The sequence below is a fragment of the Neopsephotus bourkii genome, unplaced genomic scaffold (genome assembly GCF_033783945.1).
Source record: "Neopsephotus bourkii isolate Nb327-2 ecotype Australia unplaced genomic scaffold, CSIRO-AGI_Nbou_v1 NB_1638, whole genome shotgun sequence".
NCBI lineage: Eukaryota > Metazoa > Chordata > Aves > Psittaciformes > Psittacidae > Neopsephotus > Neopsephotus bourkii.
In genome coordinates, this window is record NW_026902113.1 from 4,464,789 (window position 1) to 4,488,521 (window position 23,733).

At 42.1% G+C, this 23,733-nt stretch overlaps 1 protein-coding gene across 3 annotated transcripts; it reads right to left on the reverse strand.

Moving 5' to 3' along the window:
- Positions 1-11,462: 11,462 nt before the first annotated feature.
- MSANTD4 (Myb/SANT DNA binding domain containing 4 with coiled-coils) lies at positions 11,463-21,735 on the reverse strand. Of its 3 annotated transcripts, none has more exons than XR_009728655.1 (3): positions 15,027-16,108; positions 12,653-13,399; positions 11,463-12,618 (listed from the first exon to the last, which is right to left on the reverse strand). XR_009728655.1 is itself a non-coding variant. In XM_061374647.1 (3 exons), exons 2-3 carry the CDS (start codon positions 15,486-15,488, stop codon positions 12,824-12,826), a joined length of 1,038 nt encoding a protein of 345 aa, XP_061230631.1. In that variant the 5' UTR covers positions 15,489-15,651; positions 21,605-21,735; the 3' UTR covers positions 12,679-12,823. The 3 variants fall into 3 exon arrangements, 2 of the variants coding, with proteins under 2 accessions (XP_061230631.1, XP_061230632.1); XM_061374647.1 differs by lacking the exon at positions 11,463-12,618 and adding an exon at positions 21,605-21,735 and having other exon boundaries at positions 12,679-13,399; positions 15,027-15,651; XM_061374648.1 differs by lacking the exon at positions 11,463-12,618 and adding an exon at positions 16,488-16,698 and having other exon boundaries at positions 12,679-13,399; positions 15,027-15,651.
- Positions 21,736-23,733: the final 1,998 nt, after the last annotated feature.

The window sequence follows — 23,733 nt, forward strand, 5'->3', positions numbered from 1 at the left end:
CTACCTCTCTACTTGGTTTCTGACATTTCTCAGGTGGAACTTCAACTTCTGCATCATGTAGGGCTTGCCACACTGCTGTTGCTGCTTTTCCTACCCCACCAGGGAATCTCCTCTGATTAAGACATTATCTATGTATTGGTACATTTGCACATTCCAAGGATGTGAGACTGCAGGAGTTCAGCAAGTGCAGCATGAGCTACTGTGGGTGAACGTTTATACTCCTGTGGAAGCCTGTTAAATGTATATTGTATACCTTCCCAAGTATAAGCAAATTTTTCTTCATCCTCTTCTTGAAAAGGAACCATAAAGAACATATCCTTTACATCTAATGCGGCCATCCACTGGTATGCAGCTGCTTGCAAAGGAGCTAAGTTTGCAACGTTTGGTACCGCAGCTGTTAGGGAAGCTGTATTAGCATTTAAATGCTGTTAATCAGTTGTTAATCACCACCTTCCACCTGGTTCTCCTGGCTGGCCAAACTAGTGAATACATGGCGAGTGAGTTCTGGAGATGGATTTTCACTTTTCAGAAGCGGTTGTGACTTCAGAGATTGTCTTTCGCGTGCCACAGAAATTGGGTAATGTGGTGCATTAGTGACATTTGAAGTAGGGAGCGAAGGTGCAGCACAGAGCGCACAGACTGCAGCCTGCAGCATCTGTTAGGGTTAGCGTCGGCAGCTTTAGAACTGAAAGGTGCTGCCATTCAGCAGGCTCCAGGTTCATCCGCTCAAAACACCGACACTCAAAATACTTTCATTATGATTTCTTTTTTTACTGTGAATTGAGTAGATAACATACGTTTTTCACCCAGGAGCCATAAATTAACCTTTGCAGTTTGACATATAGTGCTCACTCTGTTTACTCCCGGTAATTTTAACTCTTTGCTGTCCTGGTGGTATACCCAGTTTCTCAGCATCCTGTTGTTAATATTGAGATTTGTGCTCCCGTATCTATCAGAAATTCTATTAATTGTTGTCGAGGACCGACTGGGATCAAAATATATGGCACATTTCCCCTCATCCACTGATAAGTTTCTCCTTCCAGGATGGATGGACCCAGTTTCCATCCGGGCACTATTAGTTTTTTGATCTTGCATTTTGGGAAGGGAAAGGGTTAACATTCCCTTTCAGGACTAGTGAGAGTGTTTGAGCATTTTAAGTGTTATCTATCTCAGCATTCCCATGATACAGGTCAATTAGGCCCTGTAGAATGCTGATAGATTGCCTTTGAATTGCTGCTCTTGGAATACCTAATGCCAGTGCTTGGTTATATAGTTCTCTCCACCTCTGATGATTAGCAGGTTCCAATCCCTGGGAACTATTTTGTTATGACTGACTTGTGGGATGTTAGATCTGAGTGTTTCATTAGGTAAATCATCCCATCCCATTTCTCACCCATGATTCATAATGTCATGCCCAGGTAAGGAGATCTCTGCGCATTAGGGCTTCTTGACCATAGTCAGCAATATTTCTCATAGCCATAAGGCATCAAAGTCTGAATCTCTCTTAATTTCATCTCATCTTAAAATAAGATAAGGTTTGAGAGCAGCAGGAGCTCCCTTAATTAACAGCTTTAATATGTCATAATCTACAGTGGCCAATATGGGAACATCAGTGGGTTCAAGCTCATGAATGGCCTGGATACAGGCAGCTGTTGTAACAGCTATGGAGATCTCATTTAGTGATCTAATAGGTATTAACAGAGGTTCTCCTCTTTCCAAAATATCTATTGAATTCTGCCCCACCCCAGGGCCCACTAGTTCCTTCTGTTTTTATTATAGGACTGGCCTGATATATAGAGGGGAATTTTAATTTAAAAGGGATGAGGAATCTTTTACTCTCTGGTTGTTACCATTGTAGTCACCCCAGATGTTTCTGTCCCAGTCCTCAGGTGATACAATTAACTTTCAAATCTGTACAATATTTAAGGGTTGGGAGCTGCATAAGCATCATTTCAACCTTTTCTCCTAACTTCTGTCTTTTCTCTTTCTGAAGCCACATAAACTGTACCTTCTACAGTTCTGGACCTGCTCACATATCTCAGATACTCATCCCAGTACAGTCAAATGTCCCAGGCCTTTGACAACACGTATTCCGGCACAGAAACGAGCATACAACTGTCACACAACTAAGTGTTTAGGATCAGTAAAAGATACTAGTAGATAGTATCAAAGATACTAGTAAAAGTAATTTTAATGAAAATTTATAAATGTGTGATTCAACAGAATTTGATGGCAAGGTTCACTCTGTTACATACTAAAAGAGACAATAATTTTAGACAGGATTGGATTAAAGTGGTTTATACAGAATAGAATTGAAATGATATGTACAGACAACAGAGGTACAAAGGCATAAGAGAGACCTTCCTATTGAGTCATGAGGTTCACTACTACACGCCCTTGATTTCTAAACTCCTGGCAGAGCCTAGGTGTGCTTGGACCTAGTCCTAGTCTCAGACTTGGACAACAAGTGCTGGTCAGGAGAAGGGCCAGTGCCCCTTCCACCATGTGTGCATGTAGAGGGTCCTGATGACCCCAAGGGGCTGTAGCAGATCATCTCTCTCTGGAGGTTGCTCCTTTCCCTTTGGTAGTGGCAGGTGCTTGGGAGTATGTTTTTCAAAGTCTGCTCCACTTGCACTGTTTTTATGTTTTCCCTAACCTCTTTCTGAACTCTTGGATGAAAAGCTGTGAACTTGAAGCTCACAGAGCTTGATTTCTGTCCCACAAACACTTTTGTTCTACAGGAAATAACTCTACAAAATTGAATAAACATAAACTACTCATACTTAACAATGTTCATATACCAAAAGGGACAGTGTGAAGAGGGCACAAGGACTTATTTTCTGAATGGGTTTGCTCATCCTGAATAAAAGCTGGCACTTTCTAATAGGCTGAATTTTCTTTTCTAGCAAAACTGACAAGCTTCTGAGTACAGCCTCCTAAATAAACAGCCTTGTCTCCTTCTTGCAGAAACATTGCAATTAGTATAAATACTGCAGATGGAGAAACAATCTGATGGCAGGGAAGCTGGCAGGCATCAGGAAAGAGGAGGAGCTGGCATGTGCACTTTGATTCACAGGAAGGGTCCTTTTGTGATAGAAATAAAGTAGAGCAAGTATATGTGTTCACTTCTCCCTCTGAAAGAATTGCATCCAGAAAAAGAATTTTGTTATCATGATCTGTGGCTAAAAAATTAGATCATCTTGAGCTTATATATAAGGTCAAATGCAGATCAGTTCTAAGAAAAGTATGTGACAACGCATATTTGACTCAGGCTGATTTTTCAGCCTGAGACAACCCAGAGGTTGTTCATAACCCTAAGCTTGTCCATTAAAAGTAAGAGCTTTCCTCGGTACTGGATTAGCACACAGTTTTTCCTCTATATTTCTGAGCTAAAAGATCTCTCCAACCCCACCTTGTAAAATAAACAGCGTTAGTTCTTTCAGCTATAGTGTGCTCTGAATGATTTTGAAAGCCATTAGTGCACCAGCCACCAGCCTTAAAGCGGACTATGTGCCAGTGCACTCGGAGATACCTACAGGGAGATCTTCACATGTCTAAAAGCAACTGTTGAAAAGCAGCAAAATACCCACAAAATCAAACAAAACCAGATTTTTTCTGATGCTCTTATTAGATTTTTTTTTTTTCCCCTGCCCTTAGCTCAGGTATTTTTTTCTCAGCTAAAACCAATATGAAAGAATATTGTCTTGTATTTATGTTTTGATGGTTTTTTGTTTGGTTTGGTTTGAGTTTTTTGTTCGTTTGTTTGTTTGGGGGTTTTTGTCCCCTTCTTCCTTTTGTGCAGTTCTTTAAAGATTTGGGCATTTGGAAGTGAACAGTCACAGCTCAGGGGGAGGCTGATCTCCCTCACATCCTTTCCAACTGCTCAAACACAGACTGGCCCCTGTGACCCCAGGTTTAAGGACCTCATCTTCCTCAGGTCTCTGTGCTGCTGCCAGCAACCGTTCTGCCTTCATATCCTGGAATCTCAAGTTCTCTCCAGAAATCCCATGGCATATTCCCTAGGGAGAGATCACCAAGTGACCCTTTGCTCTGCAAGTACTCAAGGTGCCAGTGGGCTAAAACATTCTTTTTGGTGAACATATCTGAATCCTGCCCAGAAGATTACCAATTCATCTTTGTGCATTCCATTTTTCCACTTTCTCCTTTGAGGAAGAATGATATACTAAAAGGATGGCAGATAGGAAGACAGACAAGTCTGAGGTATAGCCTTGAACAAAAGTCAAAGAGCAGTGAAAACAAGAGAATTTTGTTACAGAAATAGAAATAATTTCATTTACAGATTTTGCTCTCTCATCATGCAATTCTATAAAGATATGCAAGAAGATAAGCATTGCTTTACTGAACTACAGCAATAGTCCATCTGGCCAGAAATTACTTCCCTGAAATTGGCGCCCAGCAGGTGCTTCTTAGAAAAGCATAAACATGTCCCACAAGGATAAAACTTTCTTCTGCTGTAACCTCAGGGCACGAGGATGTCACTTGTCCATGAAGGCTATATCTTCCTCCGCTCCACTAAATTGGGGTGGTTGTGTTTGTTGCACTCTTGGACTCCATAATTGCAATTCTTCCCATTAGGAAAAGGTAATTCTTATATCCTACAGCTGTTTGAAAGTTGGCTGCCAATTCAGGAAGCTGTTTGACTCACAAACACTCCTGCGACTGAGCAGAAAACCTTTGGGAGTATTTTTTTTCACAGGCCTAGTACTGAGCAGTAGCAGTAAGACCATCAGCTCATTTCACATAATCTTTGGAATAGTTGTGAGAAGCAGGTAATGGTTTTCTCCAGTACATTAAACAGGTGAGTAAAAGATTTGCACTTCATTAACAGAGTAATATACAATAGCTTTCCATGGAAGAGTGTCTAATTTATATCCTTGCTGTTTTGCAAACCAAAACTTTAGAAAATGCTTTTCAGATTTCAGTTTTCTCTTTTAACTTCTCATTTCTGTAATCTCTTCCTATCTCAGTGAGATAAATATGGGTCTGAAAAGGAGTGTTCAGGCAGCTGAACTGACAGAGGAGCAAAATTAAAAATTTGCGTCTTCCTTTAACTCTTATACACTCTGTGATGGGGCTATCCATCAAGAGTGAGCTATCTCAGGATTGATCACAAGTCTGGCACAACGTAATTACTGAACCAGAAGCATTGTATTATATAGCATGAAATGAAACAGCAACTTTGCCTTCCACATTATGAACCAGTTGACTAATGATGGAGTGTTGCAATTAGAAAATATGGAAGCAACAAGGCAAGATATTCCATGGTCTGCTAATGTACAGAATAAAACTACTGATAGTGTGAAGCCGGGAAATTAAAAACAGTAAAACTGTAACAGAAAATAACAATGGTATTCTTAATAAACTCTAAAAGGAAAGGACGTAAGGGTCCTCTAAAGCAGATCAAGTTTAAAAGGATTACGTGCAATGCATGAAAACAGCTGCTTCTAGTCTTCTGTCAGTGGACCTATTGTTTTTCTAATACGTTTTCTAATGGCTGAAAACTTGCATTCATTGGCATAGTAACTGTGACCTGGCATCAGGAGATTTTGCTCTAAGAGACCATAAAGGAAAAGACATGAGTTGGGGATGACAGCTGCTTCAGTCACACCACCCTGTGAGCTTCAAGTTCACAAATGGCTAGATCACAGCATTGCTGCAAGCTCACCTGGTGACACGAGAGCCAAAAGCACTGCTGGCATAACCAGTGGTTTGGAAAAAAAACCAACAAAACATTTTTTGGTATAAATTAGCCTAAAAGAGAATGAGAGGAAATGATGAAGTACTGTAAATTGCCCCAAGACAGTACTGAGGGCATGTTTCCCTGCCCTCCTCCTCTTATATGCCTGGAGCATGGTTCTTCAAAGTTGATTATCTAGAAACCAAAAATGTTGGGCATTTATCTAAAATGCAATATTTTTTCTTTACTTTTTTTTTTTTTTTTTGGTCTGGGCTAAAAACCAGCTACAAACATTCTGAGTCACTGATGCAAAACAAACCCTCTAACATATGGTAGAATCTGGCCCACTTACATTTCATCTTTATGTTAACTGCAAACTTAACAGTGCTTGAGTGATTTAGGGATTTAAACTCCCAGTGAAACCCAGGTTTGCTGGAAGCCATACCTGCTGCTTCTTGCTGCTAGCTTTTTTAATCAGGTTTATCTGCCACACACATAGCTATTTGCCTCCTTTTTGCACTTTGGACTACTCAAAGGCTACTGGTTCTCCCTCTTATTTCTGGATAATGTGGTTACTGGATAATGTAGCTCTTCACAGACCAAAAGCCTAATGCTGAATAAGAGATCCATGAAGACAAATACACATCTAAAGCAAGCAGCTCCAGCCTTTCCTGTGTCAAAGCACTGGCCCACCAAGCCCCTTCTGCCATCTGCGGGTGATCAGTCACAGCTGGGGCAGCAGCTGGCACAGCTGCCCCTTCGACAGACATGGTAGCCATGGTGGTAGCACATGCAGGAAAACATCCCTTGGTATAGCTGTGCCAGTGGAGGGTCTGCTCATCCATCATTCTTAGCGTCTGGGAAAGAATGTTGCCAGAAAGAGCCCAACATTTAGACTGTGTACAGTCATGTGTACAACCCACGTGATGGAAAAGATGGGTGAAGAGTGCCAGGCCACAGCTTGTAGCATGAGGTGCTACTTGAAAGATCTACAGCACTGTCTGTTAATTGAGAACTGAGCCCAGGACTGATCATTTTCTTGCCTCTTGTGGGGTGTGTGACTGCCCATGGCCTCGGAATGCAGGTTTTCCAGTCTGGAAGCTCATGGTGTGCACAAAACACAGGAGATGGTACAAATCTGTCAGAGAAGCTCTCAGCTGTGAAAGAGCTAATGGATGTTTTCAGAAGTGAGAAGATGCCTGGGACTCAGCTAAACTGCCATCCTGTGTCAGACACATGATGCTGAGGAGGACCAGGCCTCCTGGGGCAAAATGCCTCAGCCCTGAGCCAGATGGCCATGCTGGCCACCACCCTTCCTCTGCTGGCTGATGCCTGCCTGGCTAGTAAAGACACTTTGAGGTGATGACAGTACTGACAGAAACGGCACATTTCAATTAGATATTGGGAAGAAGTTCTTCCCTGTGAGGGTGGTGAGGCCCTGGCACAGGGTGCCCAGAGAATCTGTGGCTGCCTCATCCCTGGAACTGTTTTAAGGACAGGCTGGATGGGCCTTTCCGCACCCTGGTCGAATGGAAGGTGTGCCTGCCCATGGCAGGGGGTTGGAACCAGATGACCTTTAAGGTCCCTTTCAACCCAAAACCATTCTATGATTCCATCACAATACTAATGCTTAGCATGAGAGCTTATTAAATCCTAACCATCCCTTGTTCATCAATAAATTTTATACATTCTGTACACATTGTTTGCAGCACCTCTTTATGCACAGTGACAGTTGCTCAAAATGGCCAGAAATACCAAGGAACCCCTGTGCAAGGAAATGAAGTTGCCTTTAAATCCTGCTGTGCTTTCTCAGATGTGTCCTGTTGGGAGTAAGGCTGCTGTTAGTCTGGGCTGTTCTTGGGGACCACATTGGCAACCTTACTCTATGGCCTTCTCTGGGTGACTGTTAGGAAATTGTTAAGCATTAGCCGTCTGTCTCCAAGCCACATTGTGAAAACACCTGTATAAATGTTTGCTCTTCACCCATCTCCTTTTCTTTCCTCCAAATACTTGACTCTTTCTCCACGTGTGTGTTTTGCTCTTGTCTTAATACTCTTCCAAGTCTGTAAATGCCACTCATTACTTATAATCACCAGCTGTTGTTTTCAGCAGGAGCCCAAAATCTCACCCTCTCTTACAGAAGGACTGAGTTCATGCTTATGTCATGACTTCATGACATTTACGTGGTTGAAATCTTGCCCTTAAGCTTTGCTGTCCTGATCCCAGGTTGGTAAATCAAGCAATTAACATTGAAGAGATTGCAGATTAGTATTTAAAGATATGACATTTAAATTCAAATTACCACAAAATGACTGCAATTTTGGTATGAAAAAACCAAGCTATAAAATTGATGTATTAAACTCTGTAATTTTCTCTAAATTTTATGTTGAAACTGTATTTTCAATGATTTATGACGATACTTAATTTAATCATTCAGCATTTTCCAAAAGGTTTTGTATAAGCAAAGGATGCATCATTTCCCCAGGAGGCTGAATAGCTGTTAGAAGAAATAATTGCTTACATACTGCTCTATTCACATTTAGAGAAGTGTTCAAATTTCTGAAACAAATCAGAATTCAGAAATGGTTCAGATTTATCTATTTATTTTCCCCAAAACATTTATGCACTTGGGGCATAATTCCCAATATATACAATGTAAAAATACAAACCATTATCCTAATGGTTAAGTCATTTAACTGGAGTAAAATAAGAAAATAGAGAAGCTGGTATCAAGTAGCAGTGTAACTACCTGTTCAAAATGGGAGCCAGACTCCATACTGGCTCCTTCCTGGCCAAGCACTTCTTACAGACAAGACCATAGGAAAGTTCTTTGCCCTGGCTTGGTCCTTCTGGTCACTACCTCTTGCAAAGCTGGCTATGTTGCCCCTTGTTGCTATTTACCCTATTTGGCAGTCAGAACAGCTATCTATAAAGTTGGTCACCTCAGGATACAGTGATTATGAAATCCAAGTTACCCCTCAATGGGCAAATGCTGTATCACAGTATCACAGTATGTTAGAGATTGGAAGGGACCTCAAAAGATCATCTAGTCCAATCCCCCTGCCGGAGCAGGAACACCTAGATAAGGTTACACAGGAACGTGTCCAGGCGGGCTTTGAATGTCTCCAAAGAAGGAGATTCCACAACCTCCCTGGGCAGCCTGTTCCAGTGTTCCGTCACCCTCACTGAGAAGAAGTTTCTTCTCAGGTTTAAGTGGAACCTCTTGTGCTCCAATTTGTACCCATTACCCCTTGTCCTTTCATTGTTTGCCACTGAGAAGAGCCTGGCTCCATCCTCGTGACACTCCCCCTTTATATATTTATATACACTAATAAGGTCACCCCTTAATCTCCTCTTCTCCAAACTATAGAGACCCAGCTCCCTCAGTCTTTCCTCATAAGGGAGATGCTCCACTCCCTTAATCATCTTAGTTGCCCTGCGCTGGACTCTCTCCAGCAGGTCCCTGTCCTTTTTAAACTGAGGGGCCCAGAACTGGACACAATATTCCAGATGAGGTCTCACCAGGGCAGAGTAGAGGGGAAGGAGGACCTCTCTCGACCTACTAACCACCCCCCTTCTAATACAACCCAGGATGCCATTGGCCTTCTTGGCCACAAGGGCACAGTGTCGGCTCATGGTCACCCTGTCGTCCACCAGGACCCCCAGGTCCCTCTCCCCTACACTGCTCTCTAACAGGTCGTTCCCCAACCTATACTGGAACCTGGGGTTGTTCCTGCCCAGATGCAGGACTCTACACTTTCCCTTGTTATATTTCATCAAGTTATTCCCCGCCCAACTCTCCAGCCTGTCCAGGTCTCTCTGGATGGCAGCACAGCCTTCTGGCGTGTCGGCCACCCCTCCCAGCTTAGTGTCATCAGCAAACTTGCTGATAGTACACTCAATTCCCTCATCTAAATCGTTGATGAATATATTAAATAATACTGGTCCCAGTACCGACCCTTGAGGCACTCCACTAGTTACAGGCCTCCAACTAGACTCCGCCCCATAGACTACAACTCTCTGGCTTCTCTCCTTCAGCCAGTTCACAGTCCACCTCACTACCCGATCATCCAGACCACACTTCCTCAATTTAGCCGCAAGGATGCTGTGGGAGACCGTGTCAAACGCTTTGCTGAAGTCAAGGTAGACCACATCCACCGCTCTGCCATCATCCATCCACCGTGTTATTTCCTCATAAAAGGCTACGAGATTGGTCAAGCACGACTTCCCCTTGGTGAAGCCATGTTGACTGCCCCTCATAACCCTCTTATCCTTGATATGCCTTAAGATGGCTGTATACACCAGGAAACCTTGATAGACTGCCTGAATTTTGCCTCTTTCATGTTTTAAAAGGGAAAGATAATTTCTCTAAATCACAGAAGGCTATTTTTAATTATTTCTGGTATGTATCGGGGAGCTAAAAATTTGTCATTGTCTATTGGGTTTTGGTAGCGGGGGGCTACAGGGTTGGCTTCTGTGAGAAGCTGCTAGAAGCTTCCCCCATGTCCAATACAGCCAATGCCAGCCAGTTCCAAGACAGACCCATCACTGACCAAGGCTGAGCCCATTGGTGATAGTGGTAGTGCCTCTGGGATAACTTAAGTAAGAAGCAGGGAGGGAGGCAGGGTGGTGGGGAAAGCTGTGCAACAGCAACTGCAGCCAGAGAGGACAGAGTACGTGAAAGCAACAGCTGCAGACACCCATGTCAGTGCAGGAGGCAGGAGGCCCTCCAGGCACCAGAGAAGAGATTCCCCTGCAGCCCATGGTGAGGCAGGCTGTGACCCTGAAGCACATGGGAGGTCCACCGTGGAGCAGATTACACCTGCAGCCAATGAAGCACCCCAAACTGGAACAGGGGGAAGCCCAAAGGAGGCTGTGACCCTGTGGAAAGTTTGCGCTGGAGCAGGCTCCTGGCAGAAGCTGTGGTCCATGAAAAGAGGAGCCCACATGGACCAGATTTGCTGCAGCACTTGGGACCCCACAGGAGACCCACATGGGAGCGGCCTGTTCCTGAAGGGCTGCACCCCGTGGAAGGGACCCAAGCTGGAGCAGTTCATGAAGAACTGCAGCCTGTGGGAAAGACTCATGCTGGAGTTCATGGAGAACTGTCTCCAATGGGAGGGACCCCACACTGGAGAAGGGGAAGAGTGGGAGTAGTCCTTCCCTGAGGAGGGCACAGAGACAAGGTGTGAACTGACCACAACTCCCATTGCACTCAGTGGAGGGGTAGAGAAAATGTGAGTGAAGCTGAGCCCAGGAAGATGGGAGGGGTGAAGGGAAGGTCGTTTAAGATATGGTTTTATTTCTTATTATCCTACTGCAATTTTGATTGGCAATAAATTAGTATTTCCCCAAGTTGAGTCTGTTTGTCCAGTGATGGTAACTGCTGAGCGATCTTCCCTGTCATTACCTTGACCCATGAGCCTTTGGTTGTATTTTCTCTCCTGTGTTCAACTGAGGAGGGCAGTGGCAGAGTGGCTCTGGCAGCCACCTGGTGTCTAAGCCAAGGTCAACCCACCCACATTCCAAAATCTCTGATATCCTTTCCCTTGGGCTACTTGTGTCCAGCTGGTTTGTGTCTCCTTCCTGTTACCTTTCTCAGAGAAGTACTGGTTTGTTTCAGCCCTACTCTGAAGTGCTTCATCTCTCCATTTACCACTGAGAACACAGGCATCAGCAAGTTTAGGGTGCTGCAGCATAGAGTATCCGGGTTTGTCTTCATATGCAGCCCAGTTTCTCTTTAAACAAACAACATCAAGATCAATTTTGGATTGTAGCAGTCAAATTTATTTGCACTGTAGAAGCACACTTGTTTCAGGAATAAAAAAATAACATTTTCTTTGCAGAATAAAAGTAATCCTGTAGTGGTATAAATATATTTACTTGCACAAGAATCCACGTAAGTCACTCAACATATATTCAGATTTAGTATTCTCATATTCCTAAGTTTCAAATGGAGTCAACAAAACATAGCACCTCACAGAAAGGTAAGAAATGTGAAGTCTGGCTCAGCTGGGATTTAAACACGTATGAAATAATAGAAAGCTTCATTTTTTTAATTATTCAATGACTACACTGCTTATGAAAAACAAAAAAATACTGACAGCCTTCAGCACTGACCATCTGTCTAATTAAAGCATACTATATGGTGTCAGCCACAGAAGCTTCTTCTGGCTGCCTCATAGACATGATCTCAGTTCTGGCCAGGCAGAACTAACAAGAGTGTTCTGTCTCTTCACTCCCAAGACTCCCATCACTGGGTACTGTCTTTCAAAGAACAAAGCAGATTTAGCAATTTACTCCAGGGGGCCATCACAGACGTCAGACACCATGCCTCATCAGTCAGTAAGTCCCTATGCTATGCAAACCCAGGTGCCGTGTTCCAGCCTGGTACAACCAACAGTCCAGCTTGCAGTAGGTATGGTTGATATGTAACTTTATCTAGTATGAGTACTTCATGCAAAAGGAAGAACACTGTTTTCTGCACTCCCGTTCAGGCCATGGAACAACAGTAAACAGTGAATTTATCTTGTACTTTAACTTGCTCATAATTCTTGAACTCTTTTTCCAATTGCGAGGGTGGAAAAAAAACAAAATGGAGAAATTAAGTTTAATGAATCAATCTCATCACAACTCTGTTGTTGTGTCTAACTTGCACTTACTGTGTGGTGTATCATCAGCACCGTGTCCTCACAACATATGTTGATTTGTTCTTATCCTTTCTTACTGTTAGCACAGTGAAAAAAGTACAGTGTTCAGCCTTGCTTCTTCTCAATACACCTATGAGAGGAGGATGGAGGACACCAAACTAATACAATACAATACTGAAGACAAGAGAATATAACACTTATTCTGATACACTGAAAAGCAACTTCACACATAAGCTCATTTATGTAGGCACACAGACATACTGAGCACCACTCTTTTTAGGCACACAGACATACTGAGCACCACTCTTTTTCCTTGCCTTTTTTTTCTCCTTTTCCTTTCTTTTTCATTTTAACATTAACATTCAACTCTGAACAAAAGAATGTTTCGCCTCTAGGACAATCTCAGTATTAAGAAAAAAACTACCTCTATTTTACAAACATCAAAACGCTAACGTTGACACTTCCATTGAGAAGTTCACTGCAAGTGACCCTCTCTCTGAATTCGAAGGCGCTCCTTCTCCACTTGCAAGCGTTCCTTCTCGATCTGCAGCTTCTCTGACTCAAACTTTAGGAACTGCAGCCTCTCTTTCTCTAACTGCAAACGTTCTTTTTCAAGTTTTAACTTCTCAGTTTCTAGATCCAGTGGCTGCATGATGGGTTTTTCAGTTTGGGTGAGGTCATTTTCCAGGGCAGGTTTTTCAGCATTCAGTCTCTCTAGCCTCAGCTTCTCCCATTCGATCTGAAGCCGCTCCTTCTCAATCTGAAGTCTCTCACGCTCCACATCAACATGCCGCAACCGCTCTTTTTCTATTTGCAGGCGCTCCTTCTCCACTTGCAACCTTTCCGCTTCAATATCTAGTCGCTGCTTCTCCAGCTCCACCTTCTGCTTCTCCAGATTTATAAGCAAGTGAGAATCTTCATAGGCTAGCCTAGCTTGAACAGAGTTTATACTTCCAAACTCTTCAATCTGGGGGAATTCTGGTAGGTCATTTTCCTTTTTTGAATCTGGCAAAACTGATGACAAAATTTCTTCTTCTTCCTCAATAGGAAACTGCAGAGAGGAATGCAATGGAGAAGAATTATATTACAGTCTTCGTGCCAGAATAAATTTTTTACAAACAACCAAAAAGAACATACTGTTTTTTCCCATCTTAAAAGCTACTCAGAACTGTTTAACTCACATGCTGAGAAATAACCATGTTAGATAAAATAAGGGTTTCCTACCATTATACATGTAGAGAAACACACTACAAGTTAGTATCTGGTAATGAAAACCAGTATATCAGTTTATTAGATAAAAAAATGGATCTAAAAATGTGTATGTTGTTCTTGCTTTTCATATAGCTGAATGGCATTTATGTAAGCCACTAGGAATTTGTTCTGACTAATTATTTATAAGAGCAGCTGGATCCATAAGCTATGCGCAATGTAAGCTAAACCAGCCTTCATTAATTTGAGGATTCCATTTCTAAAAAACATTTAACACGGACATTTTTTACAGGCTCCTAACCCTCCCAACTGTATTATGTGGGTCAATAAACAGAACATGTTTAACCAATTTTGTATTATCACATTTACTGTAAAGCTATTTATGACACAGGTGACTACGTGGTAAGGACCATTGCTCTTGGCAGAGTGTAACAACTTGTGCAGAATTACAACCCTTATGTACTACAAATTCATAGCACACAAGGAATTATGATCTCCCACGAAACATGTTGCAAAGAAAAAGGTAAACTGATGAAGACAGTTCAGAAAAATCTTAAGATAATGAGAGGTGCAGCCAGTCCTCTAGCATTACAGCAGACATTGTTTTTCAGCAGTTGTTAGTCAGTAGTCTCACTACCATTAAACAGCTTACGCTGGTTTCTTCCCAGCACACATCTCAACTGAGCTGACAGTAGTTGCTATTTCCCACCTCCTGTAATGTCCGTGTCATGTCCCTGCCACCCCCAACCCCAATTTTCCCAAAACAAAACCCAAACTCTTTGAGCACTACTTTTCCAAGTGAGACCCGTATATTTGTACAGGTACAACAAAACTACCCAGACATTTGACTTCACTCTAGCTGGTTGCCTATCTCAGGATCATGATACTGCTAGAAGTAACAACTTGTCTACATGATCCACAGCTGGCTGTCAAGTTCATACTAAAATCTGTCAGGGAGGAATGGATGACTGACATATTCAAGTAATGTTTTAATCTCCTGTGGGTTCACTTTTAAAAATGCAAACAGTATCCTATTTCTCTCTGTATGCTATTTCTTTCTGTACCTGCAGATATCATATACTTTCATTTGTTAAAGAGGTGCATTTCTCTGGATATTCACCCACCCAGACAGCCTAAGTATTAACCAGTTTCCTTCAACAACGTATTTTCATTCTATTGACTTAACTAATTCTATCTATGGCACATACAAATGGAAAATGTATGTGCAAAAACATATTCAGAGTTGAAGTATATCAATTTAATAATCAACATCTAAGAGCTTACACACAATTGCAAGTTGCTAGATTTGAATACCATCTCTCTGAAACATATTTGTTTCTACAGTTTCTTTAATTCACACATTCAGAAAAAAACAGGAACAGATGCTATGAAGAAACACAGCAAAAAGCCTTCTGCTGAAATGAAATGAAGGCCATATTGCATACAGCTAATGTATGTCAGTCACTCACTTCAAAATTCTGTGGATCCTCCTCTTCCTCTTCTACTTTGATTTCTGTTAAAGATCCACCGGCTTCTCTGAAGTCAGTGATATTTTGCCATTCAAAACTAGATTCAATTGCAAATCCCATTTTCTCATCCATGTCTTCATTGAGAGAGTCATCTAAATTGGATGAAGGAAGGTGAAACCCAGCACCTACTACTTTGATGTTTGCATTCAGACGTTTTCTCTTCATAAGTGCTCTCCAGTCAAGGTATCTCCTTTTCACTTCTGTCCCTGTTCTTTGTTCTCCTTCACCTACAGCATTTACACACTCTGCTATATCCTCCCAAGCTTTTCGTTTCAACTCATTAATTGTTGTATTAAGTTGCTTTGAAAAGAGTACTTCTCTCCTTTTCCTGATTTCCTTAAGGAGTGTTTGAGTTTCCTGAACGCTAAAATTGCTTTTCCTTTTTCTTTTTAATTGTTTCATTTTTTCCAGCTTTAACCTAATAATTTCACCACAGTAGACTACAGAGATGATCTGACACTAATCAGTTATTAATATAAATAAAATTTAAAAGCCACTGAAAGCAGAGCTCAGTTCTCGTGAATTTTCTCTTCACTTTGTAGTATTTTCCTATTTGTCAGGCTTCCTAAGAGAAAAAGAGCAAACAATATAAATCTGCAAAGTGTACACTGTATATCTTCATTTAATGAACTTGACCCCTAAGTCCCCATTTAAAACATGCTTATTTCAAACAGATCATTCATTCAACAGAAGCAAACCATTTTGTTAAATTGTGGATATAAAGTAGCTACAGATACCTTCTGTAACCTCTGATGAATTATAAATCCATTAATATATCCATGTACCAAACCCTTAAGGGTGAGCTGGTATTTCCATTACAAAAGTACAGCTATTCCTTCAACTCTTACAGTTTTGCCAGTCAGGATTAGCTTAATGCTCAAATTTGACACACACATTTCAGTTTGAATGCTAAATGATTTCCAAAATAAGCTGAAACTGTTGTATTAGTATTTCAGAAACATGAAATGTTATGAGGACTGAAATTTCTGAGATACATTTTAAATAAGACACCATATCCATGGAAAAAAAAAAAGGAAAAAAAAAAGTAGATTAATGAAGAGTTGTTCTGAAGACTCTTCTAACTCTTCTTAATCACAAAAAAAAACCAAAACCAAACCTGGAGCAATTCTGCGAAGTGTCAGAAAATAACTACTAGTTCAAACACGTCATCCATTAGAGAAACAGATTTAGGAATAAGTTACTTGACGTTCATGGTAAAGCCCTCCTCTACCCTTCTCACACTGCGAAACACCTCATGTCAGATGTGATGGCAAGTTGCAAGTTCTTCCAGGCCTCTACCCCCAGCAATAGCTGGCACTATGCCTGATGCTGAAGAGAAAGCTAAACCCCATAATGATCCAACTTAGCGTTTATTTTGCACTTTCTTTTGTACCACATTACCTGCCACTTTAGGTAGGTTTAAAAGGCTTTAAACAAAGTAGGCCAACCATTCACTATACAGTACTTAAAAGTTTCAAGCTGTTATATTCGTTCGCTATTAATCTAGTATAGACTTCTTGTCCACCTGAAGCAAATTGCTCGAATATTACATACTTAATAGCTACTAATTGGACTTAATCCTTAACTCCTCCCCAGCTATACAGGATTCTTAAATTACTATTTTTTTTTCTCCTGATATTCTCCTAAACTTGGTTAAAACACACACATCAGCAAATTACATAAAACCTCTTCATTTTGAGGATAATGCACATAATAGTTTAGACATAGTTCTTGGCCTCCTATGTGCTATTGACTGTAAATAAGCGTCTCGCTTGCAAAGTTTCGCGTATCATGCAACATTCTTTCACACGTAACACATATGCATATTGGCATTAAGTTTTAAAAGTTGTAGTCAGGAAATGGTTTCACTACTTTTCCTTGTTAAAATACTGCCCTCACTGTGAATCCATTTACTTCTGATGGTACCAGCTTGCAAATTTGCAAAACCTAGTCCCTAGATTTCAACTGCATGAAGCGTTGCATGAGCTTGTAACAGCATGGACCGCTCTACATGCTCATATGCACTTTTGACTCCTCAATACAAGTTGGAAGCTGGATGTTGCTGTTTAAGACAGATGAAACTTCCTGCCCCTCTGAAAATAAAATACTAATTAGTCTTGAGAAAAAGGAAGTATTAAAAAAAAAAATATATATATAACCTACTGTTGTAATGTAGACCCTTGGCATGACCAGAACTGAGAAAAACAGCTGCTGTTTAATAAGTCAGATTTATGCCAGAACAGAGCACTGTAATTGCTGGAATTAACACCAAATTTTTTTGAGATCTTTAGTCTAATCTTTATGTGTCTCCCTTAATGTCCATTATGATAAGTTTACCACAAAAAAAGATACCTGGTCTTTCAAGGAAGCAGCATCATATTTACTCACCTGGCAGTAAATCAACTTATTTGGTACTTGCTGTTCTTTTCAAATGCAAATACAGCATTAATACTTCTCTACTATTGCAGCAACTGAATTTCTTGATCTGTGTATCAATTACGTTTTTTTTTTTTAAAAGCAGGTAAATTCTTTGGAGAAGTTACCTGCACACAGAACGAATTAAGAGCCCTTTTAGAAGCTTCACTGTTAATAAGACAATTATTCTGGACTGACAAATGCATAGGTTTAAGCCGCGATTCCTGGTTACTGAGGAATGACAAGTATTAACCAGGTCAATGACTCTGATCTTCACTGTGACTTTAGAAACACACGTATTTGCACCCACTTGTTTTCAGGGTGGGGAGTGTGTGTGAAATAGAGGTATTCAATTTGTCTTCCAGGCAAAAGAATTACATAGAGTTCTTGCACATAAGTTTCAGAAAAATTACAGTATTTTTGACTTCTCACTACCAAGACACTGAACTTCTGTTTATAAGGTCACATTTTTACTGAAATCAGTAGCATTTCATATTTGATTTCAAGCCATAAGTACATACTTAAATGAATATTCAAGTATTTTGCTAATACTGAAAAACGAATAAGACTTGCCAAAGTAGTTGCCGGTTGGATATATCAAACTCTAGGAAGTACTAGTAGATACTTGTCTCTTAAGGTACCTAAATGTCAGACTTTTGCTGAATCACAGCCATTTTCAGCTCAAGATATACACTGGCTAAGTCCTTTACCTAGCCCCTGCTGGGATGAACAAGGCTCTGGTCATTCTCCAAGTAACAGGGAACTACAGCATTTTAGAGACTCATATGGTATCTCTATTTGGCCTGGCCCACCCTGAATTTCACAGTGCTAACACAGCAGGATAAAGTGGGCACAAACACAGAGCAAAGTGTTTTCAAATAAAACTTTAAAGAGCACTATTTTCTAAATACAATTCTGCACAAATGCAGGAGACTCAGCCAGCCAAGCTTTCACCTTGGCTCCAAAGATGGTTCAGACTTAAACCACATAAATGTCAGGTCACCCTGCGGGTCAGCCTCACTGCTCCTTGTGCAGGTGTTGTGCATCACCTGTCTGATTTACCCAGGCGCTCTTTGTGAGGTGCCTAATTGTGGGTTTGGATTTTATGCCATAAGCCAAGCACATAACCTTTAAAGAATTATAATGCTAACGTGGAAACTACTGGAGTCCAATTCCTTTGTTATGTGAAGTTTTGACTTTTTTACCCCCCCCCCGAACATGTTTCCCCTAGAACTCCCAGTAAAAGGGCAGCAAAATCTTCCTATTTTAAAATTTACGACTAACTTCTAATTGGTAAGGACATCTCACCTTTTCTAATTCTTTCTTTTTTGAAAGCATACTGCTTCATTAAAGACAATTCCTTTCTTATTAACACAAGCAGGTGGTAATGAACTGTCTTAACAGTATATTGACTCTGTTAGATAAACTCCACTATGGGCCTGTTTGCCTTTCTAACATATTAGCTGAAAAGCATTATTACGTAACTAAGGCTGAGGTTTGCGGTATCCTGTTTTCTGACATTGCTAGATGTAACCAGGATATTACTCCTAACATGTGCAAAGTATATAAGTGGACAGAAATAGTAATAAGCGAGAATTTGTATACATTCTAGCTAAGTTACAGAAAAAAACCCCAACCTAAACCCCAAAGCAACAAAAACTATTACCATGTCTAAAGATGTGATTTAAAAAAACATGACATAGAGCAGTGTTCTGAACTTGGCTGGGACAGAGTTAATTTTCTTCCTAGTAGATGGTACAATGCTGTGTTTTGGACTGAGTTTGAGAATAATGCCGATAACACACTGATGCTTTTACCCTAAGTCAAGGACTTTTCAGTCTCTCATGCTCTGCCAGTGAGGAGGGGAACATGAAGCCAGGAGGAAGCAGAGACAGGACACCTGACCCAAACTGGCCAAAGAAGTATTCCATACCACAGCACTTCATGCCCAGTATATAAACTGAGGGGAGTCACCCGGAAGGGCAGATAGCTGGTCAGGTCCATCTGGGTATCAGGCAGTGGTTGGTGAGCAACTGTATTGTGCATCATTTGTTTTATTCATCTCCCTCTTTTTGTTATTGCCCTTTCCATTATCCCCCCCCCCCCCCCCTTTCAATTATTACAGTTCTGATCTCAACCATAGATTTTACCTTTCTTCTGATTCGCCTCCCCAACCCACCAGGGGGAGTAAGCAAGCAGCTGAATGGTACTCAGCTGCAGGTTAAACCATGACAGCATATTCAAGTCTTGCTTTGATATGAAGTCTAAAACATGAAATGCATACAGCTGGGAAAAACAAAACAAAACAACAACACAGCAGACAGACATTACAGGTTTTCTGAAATCAGAACCATAACTGCTGTACAATTAAGTGTCTTTAGCTGAAGATTCCACAGTATGTATCTGCTGAGAACACCAACTGGCAAGATGGGCAGTTCACTCAGAAAAAGTATGTGAAGATCAGAGCAGAGATGCAACAAAACAAAACAAAATAGCAACAACAAACAAACAAACAAAAACAAACAAACAAAAAACCTTCACTATGAAAGCAAGAGAACACATCTGCAAGAAAAAAAATCCTTCTCAACTATACAACCAAAATTACTTCTGGTACACAACCAAAGGTATCAATCAGCCGACAAGGAAAAGTTACAGTCTGGTCAAGTGAGAAAGAAATCCATGGGAAATAGCAGGATGCAAACAGCCCATTACATGAGACACAAAGCGCTGGCAAGGAAAACAGAAACAATTTTGATCATGTGATAACAAAGATTTCAAGGGTCTTCCAGGAGAGAGCAACATGCAGCTATGAGCTTATCTGCCAGGCCAGAAGCAATCTGTGGCCAAGAAGGTCCTCACCACTGAAGAAACACAAAGCATTTGTCAGCACTGAAACAAAACAAGTGTTGCAGAACTGAACAGAACACTCCATAAACACAAAGAACACATATATACACTGAACAGCTTTGATGTACTTAATGACACAGGCATCCACATTCTGCCTCTGTGTCTTTTTGTACAACCACAAGCTGGACCAACAAAACATCAACAAACTAACCAAACCAACAGAAAACAAGCAAGTAAACAAATCCATGCAGTCACCAAGACTAAATGTTGCTAGCATTAAACTGGAATTATTCTCTAGAAAAATCATGACTTTTGTTTTTCAGAAGTATGTATTGATGGTTTGCCTTTTTCTTTAGAAGGCCCCAAAACCTCCTCAAAAAAGCCTACCAAACCTTTTGAAGCTTATGTTGATGAGAAAAAAACTTCAAACCAGGAGGACCTGTTACCTCTATTTCCCTTAAATGATAACAGATTCGGATGATCTCTGCATGATGCTAAAGCTTAGGGCTTTCTGGAAAACTTTGATTCATGATGGATGACTACTTGGCTTGGCAAAACTTCTGCTTTTGTACTAAGACAGGCTTTAGTACAGGAGGATCTGGGTGCTGCCAAGCACGCCACTCCTTGGACAGTCCTTTCTGCAAAAATCTTGCGTTTTGAGAACATAAAAAGCCAAGCGCTAAACGGAACAAACAACACCTAAAGGGTAATTTAACGAAACAAAGAGAAGGTACCGAGGCCGGAAAGCCGCTCCGGAGTCAGGTTGGTCAATCCACAGATTCATCAGTCTAAAGTGAGGAGAGATGAATGCGGGTACAGCCCCTGGCGGCCCAGCCAGGCGGGTCCCGCCAGGAGGCGCACGAAGCCCCGCTGCGGAGCAGCGAATACAACAAAACGGCGACGGCTCGGCGGGAGGTCCCCCCGCACACTCCCGACCCTGGCCCGCCCCGGAGAGCCGGGTGGACCGCTCCCCACTCCCGGCCTGCAGACCAGGTGCCCCCCGTCAAGTGACTCGCGGGCGGCCTCCGCCTCTCTCGGAACGAGGAGGAAGACCTCCCCGCGGGGCTGCAGAAAACAGTGGGCAACCGCCTCACCGCCCCCTGGGCCGAGGGTAGCGGACACCACCGTTCTCCCTACAAAGAGGCTGGGGACTGCCTGAACCGCAGGCAGCGGCTTCATGGAAGAAACCAGCGCTTCAGACCCCACCACAGTCCAGACTCCATTCAGGTCCCCGGGGAGAGGCACGAACTACTCACCTGCACCCAACTCGCCCCTGCGGGTCGCCGAGCCTTTAAAAGCCACCGCCCTCCCATTGGGGGAGCAAGGTGCCTGTCACCCCTTTCCCCACGCCTATTGGCGGCCCGCCACCGCCCCTTCTCCGTCGCCCCGCCCCCCGTCTCCCCGCCGCGCCAGGCGGGCCGGAATCCCCCCCTTAGAGATTCGGGGCGCAGCAACTCCTCTCCCAGCGGGGCCGGCGCCGCGCGTAACCCCTAGCCAGCATTGGCTACAGTGGCTGCTTGTCCTCCTGACGCCTGCAGGTGATTGGCTAGCGGCTATCAGGGGCCACCTCTCCACTCAATTAGCTTCCGGCGGCGGGGACGTCGCCGGGTTACGGTGGAGCGAGATGCGGTGGTTCTGGTGGCGCCGCCACGCCTGCCGTGTCTGACGGCGAGGTGCCTGGTGGCGGTGGGCAGGGTTAGCCCTGTCTGTGGAGGGCTGTAAGGGAGTGGGGAGCTTCGCGTCGTGGTGCTCGTCTTCTGATGTGCCCAAAGGCCCGGGTTTGGCCAGTGGGCCCTTCCACAGCCGCTCAGGAGCGAACAGAACCCCGGAGCCGGTGCGGCCTATGGTGGCTGAGCTAACGCATAGCAGTATGCATTTTGCTTCCCAAACTGCGTGGTTTTAAGTGTACGATGGGGCTTGTGATTAAAAGTGTGAAATAACGTTGTGAAAAAAAGTGTGAAATAACGATGTGGTGATAAAATCATTCGTGAAAGTGCTGCCTGTGTAAGCCACCGTGTCATTAATGTAATTAATACACGTGCCAAGCAGTTTTGTGGAGCCTTCCGTTCTTGGTCTTTTTGTTTCAGACATACGGGAAGTGCCTGGCACATACTCTTTGTATTGCATCCCGTTGCTTTGGTGACGTAACCTTTGTGCAGGCTTAAGGCAGTGCTTGCAGGTAGATAATTCAAATTCAAATACTTTCCCCCCCCCTGAAGTTTGCTACCTCTATTGTGTCTAACCTCATACATGTATGTATTATTTTGCGTATTTATTAAATATTTCCTCAGTCCTTTTAAATCACTATTTAGACTGAAGCATTTTCACTGGACAGATAGGTTGATTAATATAGCTTCTGGTGACCACAATTGTGATGATGAAACCACAAATCTGCTTTAAAACGGTATTTTCCAGTTTGAGCCAACAATCCTTGTAGTGAACTTCCTGAAAACATTTATAGCTGCTAAATGTGGAAAGGCTATGAATTTATTACTTACAGGGAGTGTTTGTTTTGTTACCACTCTTGCCTATTCTGCACTGAATATCATAAAAATTTCAAAAGGAAAAACGTAAGGAGTAGCAAGACTGTGCCGCATTGCTGGCAATATATTATACAGGCATATTCCTTACTAAGTTGCATGTATGAACAAGGCTTAATTTACCTTACTACCAGTATTGTGACAGTGCTCAGAAATAAGATGCAAGTGTGCCACAAAGGTCTTGCAGGATAGTTCAAACTACGTTCAGGTGCAAGTAGGTAGAAAAATGATGGAGAGTGAAAGTCATCAACACTCTGAACCTCTTCCAGTCTGCAAAATTAACTAGTGCTAATTATACCACATTGAATATCTTTATTGTGAAGTACAAAACCACACAATATGATTGGTGTTTATTAGGATAATTTGAACTAGGAAGCATATGATGTGAAGCATCTTGGTATATACCAGCTTCCTCCAACAAAAGTCCTTGGAACTCCTTTGTTTATGTGAAGTGTCTTGAATTTATGTGTAATCAATGTGTATTTTATTCAGAAAATCGAGGCTCTCCTTCCTTGCTTTTGATGACAAAAAAGCCCCACCATATGGTGTGCTTCAGGTACAAAATCTGCAAGTCTGTGGTGAATTACCTGGATCTGTATAACATACATGTGCAATTTTCTTCTGATTGTGCACAGGGTTACATAGGCACAGCTCTAAAATTTGGTCCATGAATCCCTTCATTGGTCAGTATCAGATTTTAACATTGTGAACATTGTTGGAACGCTTTGTACATGTCTCCAAATGGCTTTTGCTAGCTGTGAGACTGTTCTGGGTTCAGCCTTGGAGTGTTGGAAGGTTAATTTTTATTGCTATAACTCTGTTGTATCTATACAGAGGACTAAAGG

What these genes read in the sequence shown, in the direction of transcription:
- MSANTD4 (XM_061374647.1), bottom strand. Translation starts at nt 15,488, where the DNA reads ATGAAACAATTAAAAAGAAAAAGGAAAAGCAATTTTAGCGTTCAGGAA. An exon ending in AGGATCCACAGAATTTTGAA is followed by an intron (nt 13,400 to 15,026) that starts GTGAGTGACTGA and finishes TCCTCTCTGCAG; the next exon opens with TTTCCTATTGAGGAAGAAGA.